Below are 14,248 nucleotides of genomic sequence, written 5' to 3' on the forward strand. Positions count from 1 at the left end.
AATAACAGTAGGTAGGGTGTAGTCCATAGATAATAAACATAGTAGGGTGTAGTGCATAGATAATACAGTAGGTAGGGGTGTAGTGATTAGATAATAACAGTAGGTAGGGTGTAGTGCATAGATAATAAACAGTAGGTAGGGGTGTAGTGACTATGCATAGATAATAACAGTAGTAGGTGTGATATGACTATGCATAGATAATAAACAGTAGGTAGGGGTGTTAGTGACTATTGAATAGATAATAAACAGTAGGTAGGGGTGTAGTGTATAGATAATAAACAGTAGGTAGGGGTGTCGTGCCTAGATTACATAACCAGTAGGTAGGGGTGTAGTGACTATGCATAGATAATAAGCAGTAGGTAGGTGTGTAGTGCATAGATAATAAACAGTAGGTAGGGTTGTAGTGCATAGATAATAACAGTAGGTAGGGGTGTAGTGTATAGATAATAAACAGTAGGTAGGGGTGTAGTGCATAGATAATAACAGTAGGTAGGGGTGTAGTGATTAGATAATAAACAGTAGGTAGGGGTGTAGTGCATAGATAATAAACAGTAGGTAGGGGTGTAGTGACTATGCATAGATAATAAACAGTAGGTAGGGGTGTAGTGACTATGCATAGATAATAAACAGTAGGTAGGGGTGTAGTGTATAGATAATAAACAGTAGGTAGGGGTGTAGTGCATAGATAATAACAGTAGGTAGGGGTGTAGTGACTATGCATAGATAATAAGCAGTAGGTAGGTGTGTAGTGCATAGATAATAAACAGTAGGTAGGTGTGTAGTGTATAGATAATAAACAGTAGGTAGGGGTGTAGTGACTATGCATAGATAATAAACAGTAGGTAGGGGTGTAGTGCATAGATAATAAATAGTAGGTATGGTTGTAGTGTATAGATAATAAACAGTAGGTAGGGTGTAGTGACTATGCATAGATAATAATAGTAGGTAGGGGTGTAGTGACTATGCATAGATAATACACAGTAGGTAGGGGTGTAGTGCATAGATAATAAACAGTAGGTAGGGGTGTAGTGGCTATGCATAGATAATAAACAGTAGGTAGGGGTGTAGTGCATAGATAATAAACAGTAGGTAGGGGTGTAGTGCATAGATAATAAACAGTAGGTAGGGGTGTAGTGACTATGCATAGATAATAAACAGTAGGTAGGGGTGTAGTGACTATGCATAGATAATAAACAGTAGGTAGGGGTGTAGTGACTATGCATAGATAATAAACAGTAGGTAGGGGTGTAGTGACTATGCATAGATAATAAACAGTGAGTAGCAGCGGTGTTCAAAACAAATGGTGGGTGGCAAATGTAATAGTCCAGTGGCCATTTGATTAATTGTTCAGCAGCCTTATGGCTTGAGGTTAGAAGCTGTTATAGAGTCTTTTGATACTAGACGTGACGCTCCGATACCGCTTGCCGTGCGGTAGCAGAGAAAACAGTCTATGACATATGTGAGTGGAGTCTCTGACAATTTTATGGGCTTTCCTCTGCCACCGCCTATTATATATGTCCTGGATGGCAGGAAACTTGGTCCCTGTGATGTACTGGGCCGTTCGCACTACCCTCTGTAGCGCCTTATGGTCGGATGCTGAGCAGTTGCCATACCAGGCGATGATGCAACCAGTCAGGATGCTCTCGATGGTGCAGCTGTGGAACTTTTTGAGGATCTGGGGACCCATGCCAAATGTTTTCAGTTTCCTGAATGGGAAAAAGTTTTGTCGTGCCCTTTTCACGACTGTCTTGGTGTGTTTGGACCATGATAGTTCTGTTGGTGATGTGGACACCAAGGAACATGAAGCTCTCGACCCGCTCCACTACAGCCACGTTGATGTTAATGGAGGTGTGCTCGGTCCTCCTTTTCCTGTAGTCCACGATCAGCTCCTTTGTCTTGATCACATTGAGGGAGAGGTTGTTGTCCTGGCATCACAGTGCCAGGTCTCTGACCTCCTCCCTATAGGTCTCATCGTTGTCGGTGATCAGGCCTACCACTGTTGTGTCGTCAGCAAACTTAATGATGGTGTTGGAGTCGTGTTTGGCCACGCAGTCGTGTGTGAACAGGGAATACAGGAGGGGACTAAGTACACTCCCCTGAGGGGCCCCAGTGTTGAGGATCAGCATGGCAGGTGTGTTGTTGCCTACTCTTATCACCTGGTGGTGGCCCGTCAGGAATTCCAGGATCCAGTTGCAGAGGGAGGTGTTTAGTCCCAGGGTTCTTAGCTTAGTGATGAGCTTTGAGGGCACTATGGTGTTGAACGCTGAGCTGTAGTCAATGAACAGCATTCTCACATAGGTGTTCCTTTTGTCCAGGTGGGAAAGGGCAGTGTGGAGTGCAATAGAGATCGCATCATCTGTGGATCTGTTGGGGCGGATTGTGAATTGGAGTGGGTCCAGGGTATCCGGGAGGATGCTGTTGTTGTGAGCCATGACCAGCCTTTCAAAGCACTTCATGGCTACAGACGTGAGTGCTACGGGGCGGTAATCATTTAGGCAGGATACCTTCGCTTCCTTGGGCACAGGGACTATGGTGGTCTGCTTGAAACATATAGGTATTAGAGACTCAGTCAGAGAGAGGTTGAAAATGTCAGTGAAGACACTTGCCAGTTGGTCCAGGCATGCTTTGAGTACACGTCCTGGTAATCCATCTGGCCCTGCGGCTTTGTGAATGTTGACCTGTTTAAAGGTCTTGCTCACATCGGCTACCGAGAACGTTATCACATAGTCAACCAGAACAGCTGGTGCTCTCGTGCATGCTTCAGTGTTTCTTGCCTCGAAGCGAGCATAAAAGGCATTTAGCTCCTCTGGTAGGCTCGCGTCACTGGGCAGTTTCCCTTTGTAGTCCGTATTGATGTTTTGCTTGTTTGATGGTTCACCTGAAGGAGGGATTTTTTTCTTAGGTGTCCAGATTAGTGTCCCGCTCCTTGAAAGCGGCAGCTCTAGCCTTTAGCTCAGTGTGGATGTTACCTGTAATCCATAGCTTCTGGTTGGGATATGTACGTACGGTCACTGTGGGGATGACGTCATCAATGCACTTATTGATCAAGCTGGTGACTGATGTGGGATGCTCCTCAGTGCCATTGTATGAATCCAGGAACATATTCCAGTCTGTGCTGCAAAACAGTCCTGTAGCCAGTCCTGACCACCTCCGTATTGAGCGAGTCACTGGTACTTCCTGCTTTAGTTTTTGCTTGTAAGCAGGAGGATAGAGTTATGGTATGTTTTGCCAAATGGAGGGCGGGGGAGAGCTTTGTATGCATCTCTGTGTGTGGAGTTAAGGTGGTCTAGAGTTTTCTTTTCCTCTGGTTGCACATTTAACATGCTGGTAAAAATGAGGTAAAACTGATTTAAGTTTGCCTGCATTAAAGTCCCCGGCCACTAGGAGCACTGCTTCTGGGTGAGCAATTTATTGTTTGCTTATGGCCTTATAGAGTTGGTTGAGTGCGGTCTTAGTGCCAGCATCGCTCTGTGGTGGTAAATAGACTGCTACTAATAATATAGATGAGAACTCTCTTGGTAGATAGTGTGGTCTACAGCTTATCACAAGGTACTCTACCTCAGGCGAGCAATACCTCAAGACTTCTTTAATATTAGACAAGGAGAGTGATACGGAGAAGACAAGGATAGTAATAAGGAGAGGAGACAAGCACATTAATAAAGAATGGAGGCAAGTCTCCCATGTTCAACCTTCCCAAGTTCTCGCATGTCACATCACTTCCCCGCGCACTCCACTGGCTTCCAGTTGAAGCTAGCTACAAGACCATGGTACTTGCCTACAGAGCAGCAAGAGGAACTCCCCTCCCTACCTTCAGGCTATGCACACCTCTGGTCTCTAGGCCCTCACACCCCTTTCCCTGAAGCTAGGACAGCAGAGTCCCTGCCTACCTCTGGTCTCTAGGCCCTCCCACCCCTTTCCCTGAAGCTAGGACAGCAGAGTCCCTGCCCACCTCTGGTCTCCAGGCCCTCCCACCCCTTTCCCTGAAGCTAGGACAGCAGAGTCCCCCTCCCTACCTTCAGGCTATGCCCACCTCTGGTCTCTAGGCCCTCCCACCCCTTTCCCTGAAGCTAGGACAGCAGAGTCCCTGCCCACCTCTGGTCTCTAGGCCCTCCCACCCCTTTCCCTGAAGCTAGGACAGCAGAGTCCCTGCCCACCTCTGGTCTCTAAGCCCTCCCACCCCTTTCCCTGAAGCTAGGACAGCAGAGTCCCTGCCTATCTTCCAGAAACATCGGAAACCCCACCGCTTCAAAGAATCTCTTAAATAATCCCACAGCATCCCCCTTGCACCTCCTCCTCATCCAGACCCCCCTCCCCAATGTTTAAAAAAAGTAATAATAAAAATAATATGCCTTTCGTGAACTAACACTTGCACTTGACTTTCTTCCCCCTTACTATTGCTGATAGTTATTTATTGAAGAAAAATGGACTTACTATGACTCTTATATGTGGTTGTCCCACCTAGCTACCTTCAGGCTATGCTTCCAGTTTGCTCATTCATCCCCCCTCCTCTTCCCTGTAACTATCCCCCAGGTCATTGCTGTAAATGAGAATGATGTGTTCTCACTCATCTTACCGGGTAAAATAAGGGTTAAATAAAAAAGGCAATCTTAAGATGAATGCATTAACTGTAAGTTGCTCTGGATAAGAGCGTCTGCTAAATTACTAAAATGTAAATGTAAACAAGGAGAGGAATAAGGAAACAACACAAGAAGAAGAAGACGCTTTAACGTTATTAAAGAGATTCTCCGGTACTTTTCTATACTTTTTAGCTAGTAGTTCTTAAAGTAGCGCCCACAAGCCAAAAAGCGGTTGCCGAAAATTGAGTACAACATCACATATGTGCAGATATGTCCACCACATCATTGGTCTCGCTCCGCTGCGTGCGCATCTTGCTAGCTGTCACTCGAATGGCGAGGGGCTGAAGATCATTGGCTAGAACTCAAATTGCTAGGGGGCTGGCCCACGTGGGGGAAAATGTAGGGGAAATGGCGCAGCATAGCTTCCTGAAAATCAGTCGCTTTCAAGCCAGCGATTTCATAGCTAACTGAGGTAAGACAGTAATTCTGCTAATAGATTATCTATGTATGAACTCCACATACATATAGCTAACTATATTGATAGCTAACTGAGGTAAGACAGTAATTCTGCTAATAGATTATCTATGTATGAACTCCACATACATATAGCAAACTATATTGATAGCTAACTGAGGTAAGACAGTAATTATGCTAATAGACTCAGCACTCCACATACATATAGCTAACTATATTGATAGCTAACTGAGGTAAGACAGTAATTCTGCTAATAGATTATCTATGTATGAACTCCACATACATATAGCTAACTATATGGATAACTAACTGAGGTAAAACAGTAATTATGCTAATAGACTCAACATGTATGAACTCCACATACATATAGCTAACTCTATTGATAGCTAACTGAGGTAAGACAGTAATTCTGCTAATAGATTATCTATGTATGAACTCCACATACATATAGCTAACTATATTGATAGCTAACTGAGGTAAGACAGTAATTATGCTAATAGATTCAGCACTCCACATACATATAGCTAACTATATTGATAGCTGAGGTAAGACAGTAATTCTGCTAATAGATTATCTATGTATGAACTCCACATACATATAGCTAACTCTATTGATAGCTAACTGAGCTAAGACAGTAATTCTGCCAATAGACTCAGCATGTACAAACTCCACATTGAAACATCCAGACAAAGAGGATTAGATAATACATAGTAGTTGTTCCCAAGCATTGCCACGTCCTGACCAGTAGAGGGAGTATTTGTATTATATATTTGGTCAGGACGTGGCAGAGGGATATTTGTTTTGTGTGGTTTAGGTTGAGTGTGAATATTGTAGGGGTGTTTGGTTTAGGTAGTCCAGGGGTTTTGAGTAATTGTTCTAGTGTTAGTTTTCTATGGTGTTCTAGTTTGTATATTTCTTTGTGGTTTGTGTGGCTCCCGATCAGGAACAGCTGTTCATCGCTGTTCCTGATTGGGAGTCATATATTAAAATGCTTGTTTTCACCTGTTTAGTTGTGGGTAGTTGTCTTTAGCACTGCTGTTGTGAGTATAGCCTGTTAAACTGTCTTTTGTCGTTCTTCGTTTTGTTATTTTTTCCGTGCTCTCTGTGTTTAATAAATATTCAAGATGAGCGTCCACATTCCTGCTGCGTTTTGGTCATCAATACCCAACGACACCCGTGACAAGCATGTCTTTAAAAAGGTTTTATATATATTTTAACTTAACCTTTATTTAACTAGGAAAGTCAGTTAAGAACTAATTCTTATTTACAATGACGCCCTACCCCAGCGACGCTGGGCCAATTGTGCACCGCCCTATGGGACTCCCGATCACGGCCGGATGTGATACAGCCTGGATGTCAGGGACTGTAGTGACGCCTCTTGCACTGAGATGCAGTGCCTTAGACCGCTGTGATACAGCCTGGAATCTAACCAGGGTCTGTAGTGACACCTCTTGCACTGAGATGCAGTGCCGTAGACCGCTGTGATACAGCCTGGATTTGAACCAGGGACTGTAGTGACGCCTCTTGCACTGAGATGCAGTGCCGTAGACTGTTGTGATACAGCCTGGATTTGAACCAGGGACTGTAGTGACACCTCTTGCACTGAGATGCAGTGCCTTAAACCGCTGTGCCACTTGGCAGCCCTTTAATGAGATGCACCTGATGTGTATGAAACCAGTTTCTTAGGTCTGACAGCAGTGGAACTGGTTTCCTAGGAACAGGGTTAGAAGTATCAGTGGAAGAAGACCTGGGGGCGAGACGGCTGCTCAGGGATTACTTTCTCTCACCTGGCGCCCTGGGACTACTTTCTCTCTCCTGGCGCCCTGGGACTACTTTCTTGTTTGGAACTACTCTGTGGTGTGGTAAGGCTGCTGCCTAGGTTACCCTAACCCTGCTGCCTGGCTGATGAACCTTAGAAAATACTTAATATATTAATAAAGTCTTACTAACATAAATATACCTACTAAATATATGAATAAAGTATTACTAACATAAATATACCTACTAAATATATTCATATATTAATAAAGTATTCCTAACATAAATGTATCTACTAAATATATGAATAAAGTATTACTAAAATAAATATACCTACTAAATATATTAATGAAGTATTACTAACATAAATATACCTACTAAATATATTAATAAAGTATTCCTAACATAAATATACCTACTAAATACATTAATAAAGTATTACTAACATAAATGTATCTACTAAATATATTAATATATTAATAAAGTATTTCTAACATAAATATACCTACTAAATATATGAATAAAGTATTACTAACATAAATGTATATACTAAATATATTCATATATTAATAAAGTAATACTACTTATGATGATGTCTTCTAACATTCCCATATCATAAATGTTTCCATGGTGAACATAAATTAATTAATAAATATGGAATATAATATAATCCTCATTAATCCGCAGAAGGGCAGCATCACCAGTATGAGAGAGAAGGGGGAGGGGATGGAGAGAGAGAGAGAGAAGGGGGAGGGGGGTGGAGAGAGAGAGAGAGAAGGGGGAGGGGGTGGAGAGAGAGAGAGAGAAGGGGGAGGGGGGGTGGAGAGAGAGAGAGAGAAGGGGGAGGGGTGGAGAGAGAGAGAGAAGGGGGAGGGGTGGAGAGAGAGAGAGAAGGGGGAGGGGTGGAGAGAGAGAGAGAGAAGGGGGAGGGGGTGGAGAGAGAGAGAGAGAGAAGGGGTAGGGGATGGAGAGAGAGAGATAGAAGGGGGAGGGGGTGGAGAGCGAGAGAGAGAAGGAGGAGGGGGTGGAGAGAGAGGGAGAAAGGGGATGGGATGGAGAGAGAGGGGGATGGGATGGAGAGAGAGGGGGATGGGATGGAGAGAGAGGGGGATGGGATGGAGAGAGAGGGGGATAGGATGGAAAGAGAGGGGGAGGGAGGGGGTGGATACTTAGTGCTCTTGGTTCAGCTTGGTTCATTTCTGCACTTTATTGTCCCGCTGCTGCCTGCTACCTCAGATTACTAAAAACAGACAGAGACATCTAGACAGCACTTCTACTGAAAGAGAGAGAGAGAGACAGAGAGAGAGAGAGACGGAGAGAGAGATATATATAGAGAGAGACGGAGATAGCTAAAGAGAGAAAGAGATAGAGAGACGGAGAGAGAGATAGAGAGAGAAAGAGAGATATATAGAGAGACGGATAGAGAGAGACGGAGAGAGACGGAGAGAGCTAAAGAGAGAAAGAGAGATATATAGAGAGACGGATAGAGAGAGGGGGAGAGACGGAGAGAGCTAAAGAGAGAAAGAGACATAGAGAGACGGAGAAAGAGACATAGAGAGACGGAGACAGAGATATAGAGAGAGAGACGAGAGAGAGACGGAGAGAGAGACAGAGGGATAGAGAGATAGAGAGAGAGGGAGAGAGAGACGAGAGAGAGAGGGAGAGAGAGACGAGAGAGAGAGGGAGAGAGAGACGAGAGAGACGGAGAGAGAGAAGATGACCATCAACACGCTGACTAAAGGAGGAGCTCAGAGGGAGCAGATGTATTGCCTCAGAAAGGTACCGTACCAACCCTAACCCCTACACACTACCCCTACACCCTAACCCCTAACCCCTAACCCTACACTAACCCCTACACACTACCCCTACACCCTAACCCCTAACCCCTAACCCTACACTAACCCCTACACACTACCCTTAACCCTAGCCCCTAACCCCTAACCCTACACTAACCCCTACACACTACCCCTAACCCTAACCCCTAACCCTACACTAACCCTACACACTACCCCTACACCCTAACCCCTACACACTACCCCTACACCCTAACCCCTAACCCCTAACCCCTACACTAACCCCTAACCCTACACTAACCCCTACACACTACCTCTACACCCTAACCCCTAACCCTAACCCTCACACACTACCCCTACACCCTAACTCCTAACCCTACACTAACCCCTACACACTACCCCTACACCCTAACCCCTAACCCTAACCCTACACTAACCCCTACACACTACCCCTACACCCTAACCCCTAACCCTACACTAACCCCTACACACTACCCCTACACCCTAACCCCTAACCCTACACTAACCCTACACACTACCCCTACACCCTAACCCCTAACCCTAACCCTACACTAACCCCTACACACTACCCCTACACACTAACCCCTAACCCCTAACCCTACACTAACCCCTACTCACTACCCCTACACCCTAACCCCTAACCCTAACCCTACACTAACCCCTACGCACTACCCCTACACCCTAACCCCTAACCCCTAACCCTACACGAACCCCTACACACTACCCCTAACCCCTAACCCTACACTAACCCCTAACCCCTACCCTACACTAACCCTACACACTACCCCTACACCCTAACCCCTAACCCTACACTAACCCCTACACACTACCCCTACACCCTAACCCCTACACTCTAACCCCACACTACCCCCTACACACTACCCCTACACCCTAACCCCTAACCCCTACACACTACCCCTACACCCTAACCCCTACACCCTAACCCCACACTACTCCCTAACCCTACACTAACCCCTACACACTACCCCTACACCCTAACCCCTACACCCTAACCCTACACTAACCCCTACACACTACCCCTACACCCTAACCCCTAACCCTACACACTACCCCTACACCCTAACCCCTAACCCCTAACCCTACACCCTAACCCCTAACCCCTAACCCTACACTAACCCCTAACCCCTAACCCTACACTAACCCCTAACCCCTAACCCTACACTAACCCTAACCCCTACCCCTACACCCTAACCCCTAACCCCTAACCCTACACACTACCCCTACACCCTAACCCCTACACCCTAACCCCTAACCCCTAACCCTACACTAACCCTACACACTAACCCTACACCCTAACCCCTAATCCCTACCCCTAACCCCTAACCCCACACTAACCCCTACGCACTACCCCTACACCCCATCCCCTAAACCCCATCCCTAACCCCTACTCCCTAACCCCTACTCCCTAACCCCTACTCCCTAGTCCCTAACCCCTACACCCTACACCCTAACCCTACTCCCTAACACTACTCCCTAACCCCTACTCCCTAACCCCCACTACCTACTCCCTAACCCTACTCCCTAACCCTAACCCCTACTCCTTAACCCTAAACCCTAACCTCATCCCCTAAACCCCATCCCTAACCCCTACTCCCTAACCCCTACTCCCTAAACCCTAACCCCTAGTCCCTAACCCCTAAACCCTAACCCTAGTCCCTAACCCCTACTCCCTAACCCTACTCCCTAACCCCTACTCCCTAACCCCTAGTCCCTAAACCCTACTCCCTAACCCTAACCCCTACTCCCTAACCCCTACTCCTTAACCCTAACCCCTACTCCCTAAACCCTAACCCCATCCCCTAAAACCCCGTCCCTAACCCCTACTCCCTAACCCCTACTCCTTAACCCTAACCCCTACTCCCGAAACCCTAACCCCATCCCCTAAACCCCATCCCTAACCCCTACTTCTAAACCCTAACCCCTACTCCCTAAACCCTAACCCCTAGTCCAACCCCTACTCCCTAACCCCTACTCCCTAACCCCTACTCCCTAACCCCTAACCCCTAGTCCCTAACCCCTACTCCCTAACCCTAACCCCTACTCCCTAACCCCTACTCCCTAACCCCTACTCCCTAACCCTAAACCCTAACCCCTACTCCCTAACCCCTACTCCCTAAACCCTAACCCCTACTCCCTAACCCCTACTCCCTAACCCCTAACCCCTACTCCCTAACCCCTACTCCCTAACCCCTACTCCCTAACCCTTACTCCCTAACCCTAATCCCTACTCCCTAACCCCTAACACCTTTTTTATTTATTTATTTCACCTTTATTTAACCAGGTCTGCAAGTTGAGAACAAGTTCTCATTTACAACTGCGACCTGGCCAAGATAAAACAAAGCAATTCGACAAAAACAACAACACAAGAGTTACACATGGAGTAAACAAGCGTACAGTCAATAACACAGTAGAAAAATAAGAAAGTCTATGTACAGTCTGTGCAAATGGCATGAGGAGGTAAGGTAAGGTAATAAATAGGCCATAGTAGCGAAGTAATTACAATTTAGCAAATTAACACTGGAGTGATAGATGTGCAGATGATGATGTGCAAGTAGAGATACTGGTGTGCAAAAGAGCAGAAAGTAAATAAAAACAATATGGGGATGAGGTAGGTAGATTGGATGGGATATTTACAGATGGGCTATGTACAGCTGCAGCGATCGGTTAGCTGCTCAGATAGCTGATGTTTAAAGTTAGTGAGGGAAATAGAAGTCTCCAGCTTCAGCGATTTTTGCAATTCGTTCCAGTCACTGGCAGCAGAGAACTGGAAGGAAAGGCGGCCAAAGGAGGTGATGGCTTTGGGGATGACCAGTGAGATATACATGCTGGAGCGCGTGCTACGGGTGGGTGTTGCTATGGTGACCAGTGAGCTGATATAAGGCGGAGCTTTACCTAGCATAGACTTATAGATGACCTGGAGCCAGTGGGTCTGGCGATGAATAGATAGCGAGGGCCAGCCAACTAGAGCATACAGGTCGCAGTGGTGGGTGGTATAAGGGGCTTTGGTGACAAAACCGATAGCACTGTGATAGACTGCATCCAGTTTTCTGAGTAGAGTGTAAATAACATCGCCGAAGTCGAGGATCGGTAGGATAGTCAGTTTTTACGAGGGTATGTTTGGCGGCTTGAGTAAAGGAGGCTTTGTGTTACGGGTGCGTAAGGGAGGCGAAGTCAGGTGCAGGAGAGTAGCGTGTAGTAGCAGGCACACTTTGATTCCAGAGTAGTGATGCTAGTCAGGTGGGTGGGTAGCGATCGGTTGAAGAGCATGCATTTGGTTTTACCAGCGTTTAAGAGCAGTTGGAGGCCACGGAAGGAGAGTTGTATGGCATTGAAGCTCGTTTGGAAGTTTGTTAACACAGTGTCCAAAGAAGGGCCAGATGTATACAGAATGATGTCGTCTGCGTAGAGGTGGATCAGGGAATCACCCGAAGCAAAAGCGACATCGTTGATATATACAGAGAAAAGACTCGGCCCGAGAATTGAACCCTGTGGTACCCCCATAGAGACTGCCAGAGGTCCGGACAACAGGTTCTCTGATTTGACACACTGAACTCTGAGAAGTAGTTGGTGAACCAGGCGAGGCAGTCATTTGAGAAACCAAGGCTGTTGAGTCTGCCGATAAGAATGCGGTGATTGACAGAGTCGAAAGCCTTGGCCAGGTCGATGAAGACGGCTGCACAGTACTGTCTTTTATCGATGGCGGTTATGATATCGTTTAAGACCTTGAGCGTGGCTGAGGTGCACCCGTGACCAGCGCGGAAACCGGATTACACAGCGGAGAAGGTACTGTGGGATTCGAAATGGTCAGTGATCTGTTTATTAACTTGGCTATTGAAGACTTTAGAAAGGCAGGGCAGTATGGATATAGGTCTATAACAGTTTGGGTCTAGAGTGTCACCCCCTTTGAAGAGGGGGATGACCGCGGCAGCTCTCCAATCTTTGGGGAACTCAGACGATACGAAAGTGAGGTTGAACAGACTGGTAATAGTGGTTGCAACAATGGCGGTGGATAATTTTAGAAAGAGAGGGTCCAGATTGTCTTGCACAGCTGATTTGTATGGGTCCAGGTTTTGCCGCTCTTTAAGAACATCTGCTATCTGGATTTGGGTAAAGGAGAAGCTGGGGAGGCCTGGGCAAGTAGCTGTGAGGTGGGCGGAGCTGTTGGCCGGGGTTTGGGTAGCCAGGAGGAAAGAATGGCAGCCGTAGAGAAATGCTTGTTAAAATTCTTGATTATCGTGGATTTATCGGTGGTGACAGTGTTACCTAGCCTCAGTGCAGAGGGAAGCTGGGAGGAGGTGCTCTTATTCTCCATGGACTTTACAGCGTCCCAAAACTTTTTGGAGTTAGAGCTACAGGGTGCAAATTTCTGTTTAGAAAAAGCTAGCCTTAGCTTTCCTGACTGACTGTGTGTATTGGTTCCTGACTTCCCTGAACAGTTGCATATCGCGGGGGCTATTCGATGCTATTGCAGTTTGCCACAGGATGTTTTTGTGCTGGTCGAGGGCAGTCAGGTCTGGAGTGAACCAAGGGCTATATCTGCTCTTAGTTCTACATTTTTTGAAAGGGGATGCTTATTTAAGATGGCGAGGAAATTACTTTTAAAGAATAACTAGGCATCCTCTACTGACGGGATGAGGTCAATATCCTTCCAGGATACCAGGGCCAGGTCGATTAGAAAGGCCTGCTCGCTGAAGTACTTTAGGGAGCGTTTGACAGTGATGAGGGGTGGTCGTTTGACCACAGACCCATAGCGGACGCAGGCAATGAGGCAGTGATCGCTGAGATCCTGATTGAAAACAGCAGAGATGTATTTGGAGGGCAAGTTGGTCAGGATGATATCTATGAGGGTGCCCATGTTTATGGATTTAGGGTTGTACCTAGTGGGTTCGTCGATAATTTGTGTGAGATTGAGGGCATCTAGTTTAGATTGTAGGATTGCCGGGGAGTTAAGCATATCCCAGTTTAGGTCACCTAACAGAATGAACTCTGAAGATCGATGGGGGGGCAATCAATTCACATATGGTGTCCAGGGCACAGCTAGGAGCTGATGGGGGTCTATTACAGGCATCAACAGTGAGAGACTTATTTCTGGAGAGATTAATTTTTAAAATTAGAAGCTAGAACTGTCTGGGCATAGACCTGGAAAGTATGACAGAACTTTGCAGGCTATCTCTGCAGTAGATTGCAACTCCTCCCCCTTTGGCAGTTCTATCTTGATGGAAAATGTTGTAGTTGGGAATGGAAATCTCAGAATTTTTGGGTGGCCTTCCTAAACCAGGATTCGGACACGGCAAGGACATCAGGTTGGCGGAGTGTGCAAAAGCAGTGAGTAAAACAAACTTAGGGAGTAGGCTTCTGATGTTAACATGCATGAAACCAAGGCTTTTTCATCAACAAATCAGGGTGGTGGGGACACGCAGGGCGGGGTTAACCTCCACATAACCAGAGGAACAGAGGAGGAGTAGGATAAGGGTACGGCTAAAGGCTATAAGAACCTGGGGAATGGGAGTGGTGCTGGGGGCTGCAGGGCCTGGGTTAACCTCTGTTCCTCTGGTGATGTAGAGGAGGAGTAGGGTAAGGGTATGGCTAAAGGCTAGAAGAACC

General features: G+C 46.4%; 2 protein-coding genes across 2 annotated transcripts in view; one reads left to right on the forward strand and one right to left on the reverse strand.

The window, feature by feature from the left end:
- The window catches only part of LOC115188874 (regulator of G-protein signaling 11-like), a 448,181-nt gene that overhangs the window by 62,144 nt on the left and 371,789 nt on the right, over positions 1 to 14,248 (reverse strand).
- The window catches only part of LOC115188909 (regulator of G-protein signaling 11-like), a 36,188-nt gene continuing 30,429 nt past the window's right edge, over positions 8,490 to 14,248 (forward strand). Inside the window, exon 1 of the mRNA XM_029747741.1 lies at positions 8,490 to 8,588. Within this exon, the coding sequence (XP_029603601.1) occupies positions 8,526 to 8,588 (63 nt within the window). The 5' untranslated portion in view covers positions 8,490 to 8,525. The remainder of the gene's footprint in view (positions 8,589 to 14,248) is intronic.

This window comes from Salmo trutta, unplaced genomic scaffold, assembly GCF_901001165.1.
Source record: "Salmo trutta unplaced genomic scaffold, fSalTru1.1, whole genome shotgun sequence".
In the NCBI taxonomy this organism is placed as follows: domain Eukaryota; kingdom Metazoa; phylum Chordata; class Actinopteri; order Salmoniformes; family Salmonidae; genus Salmo; species Salmo trutta.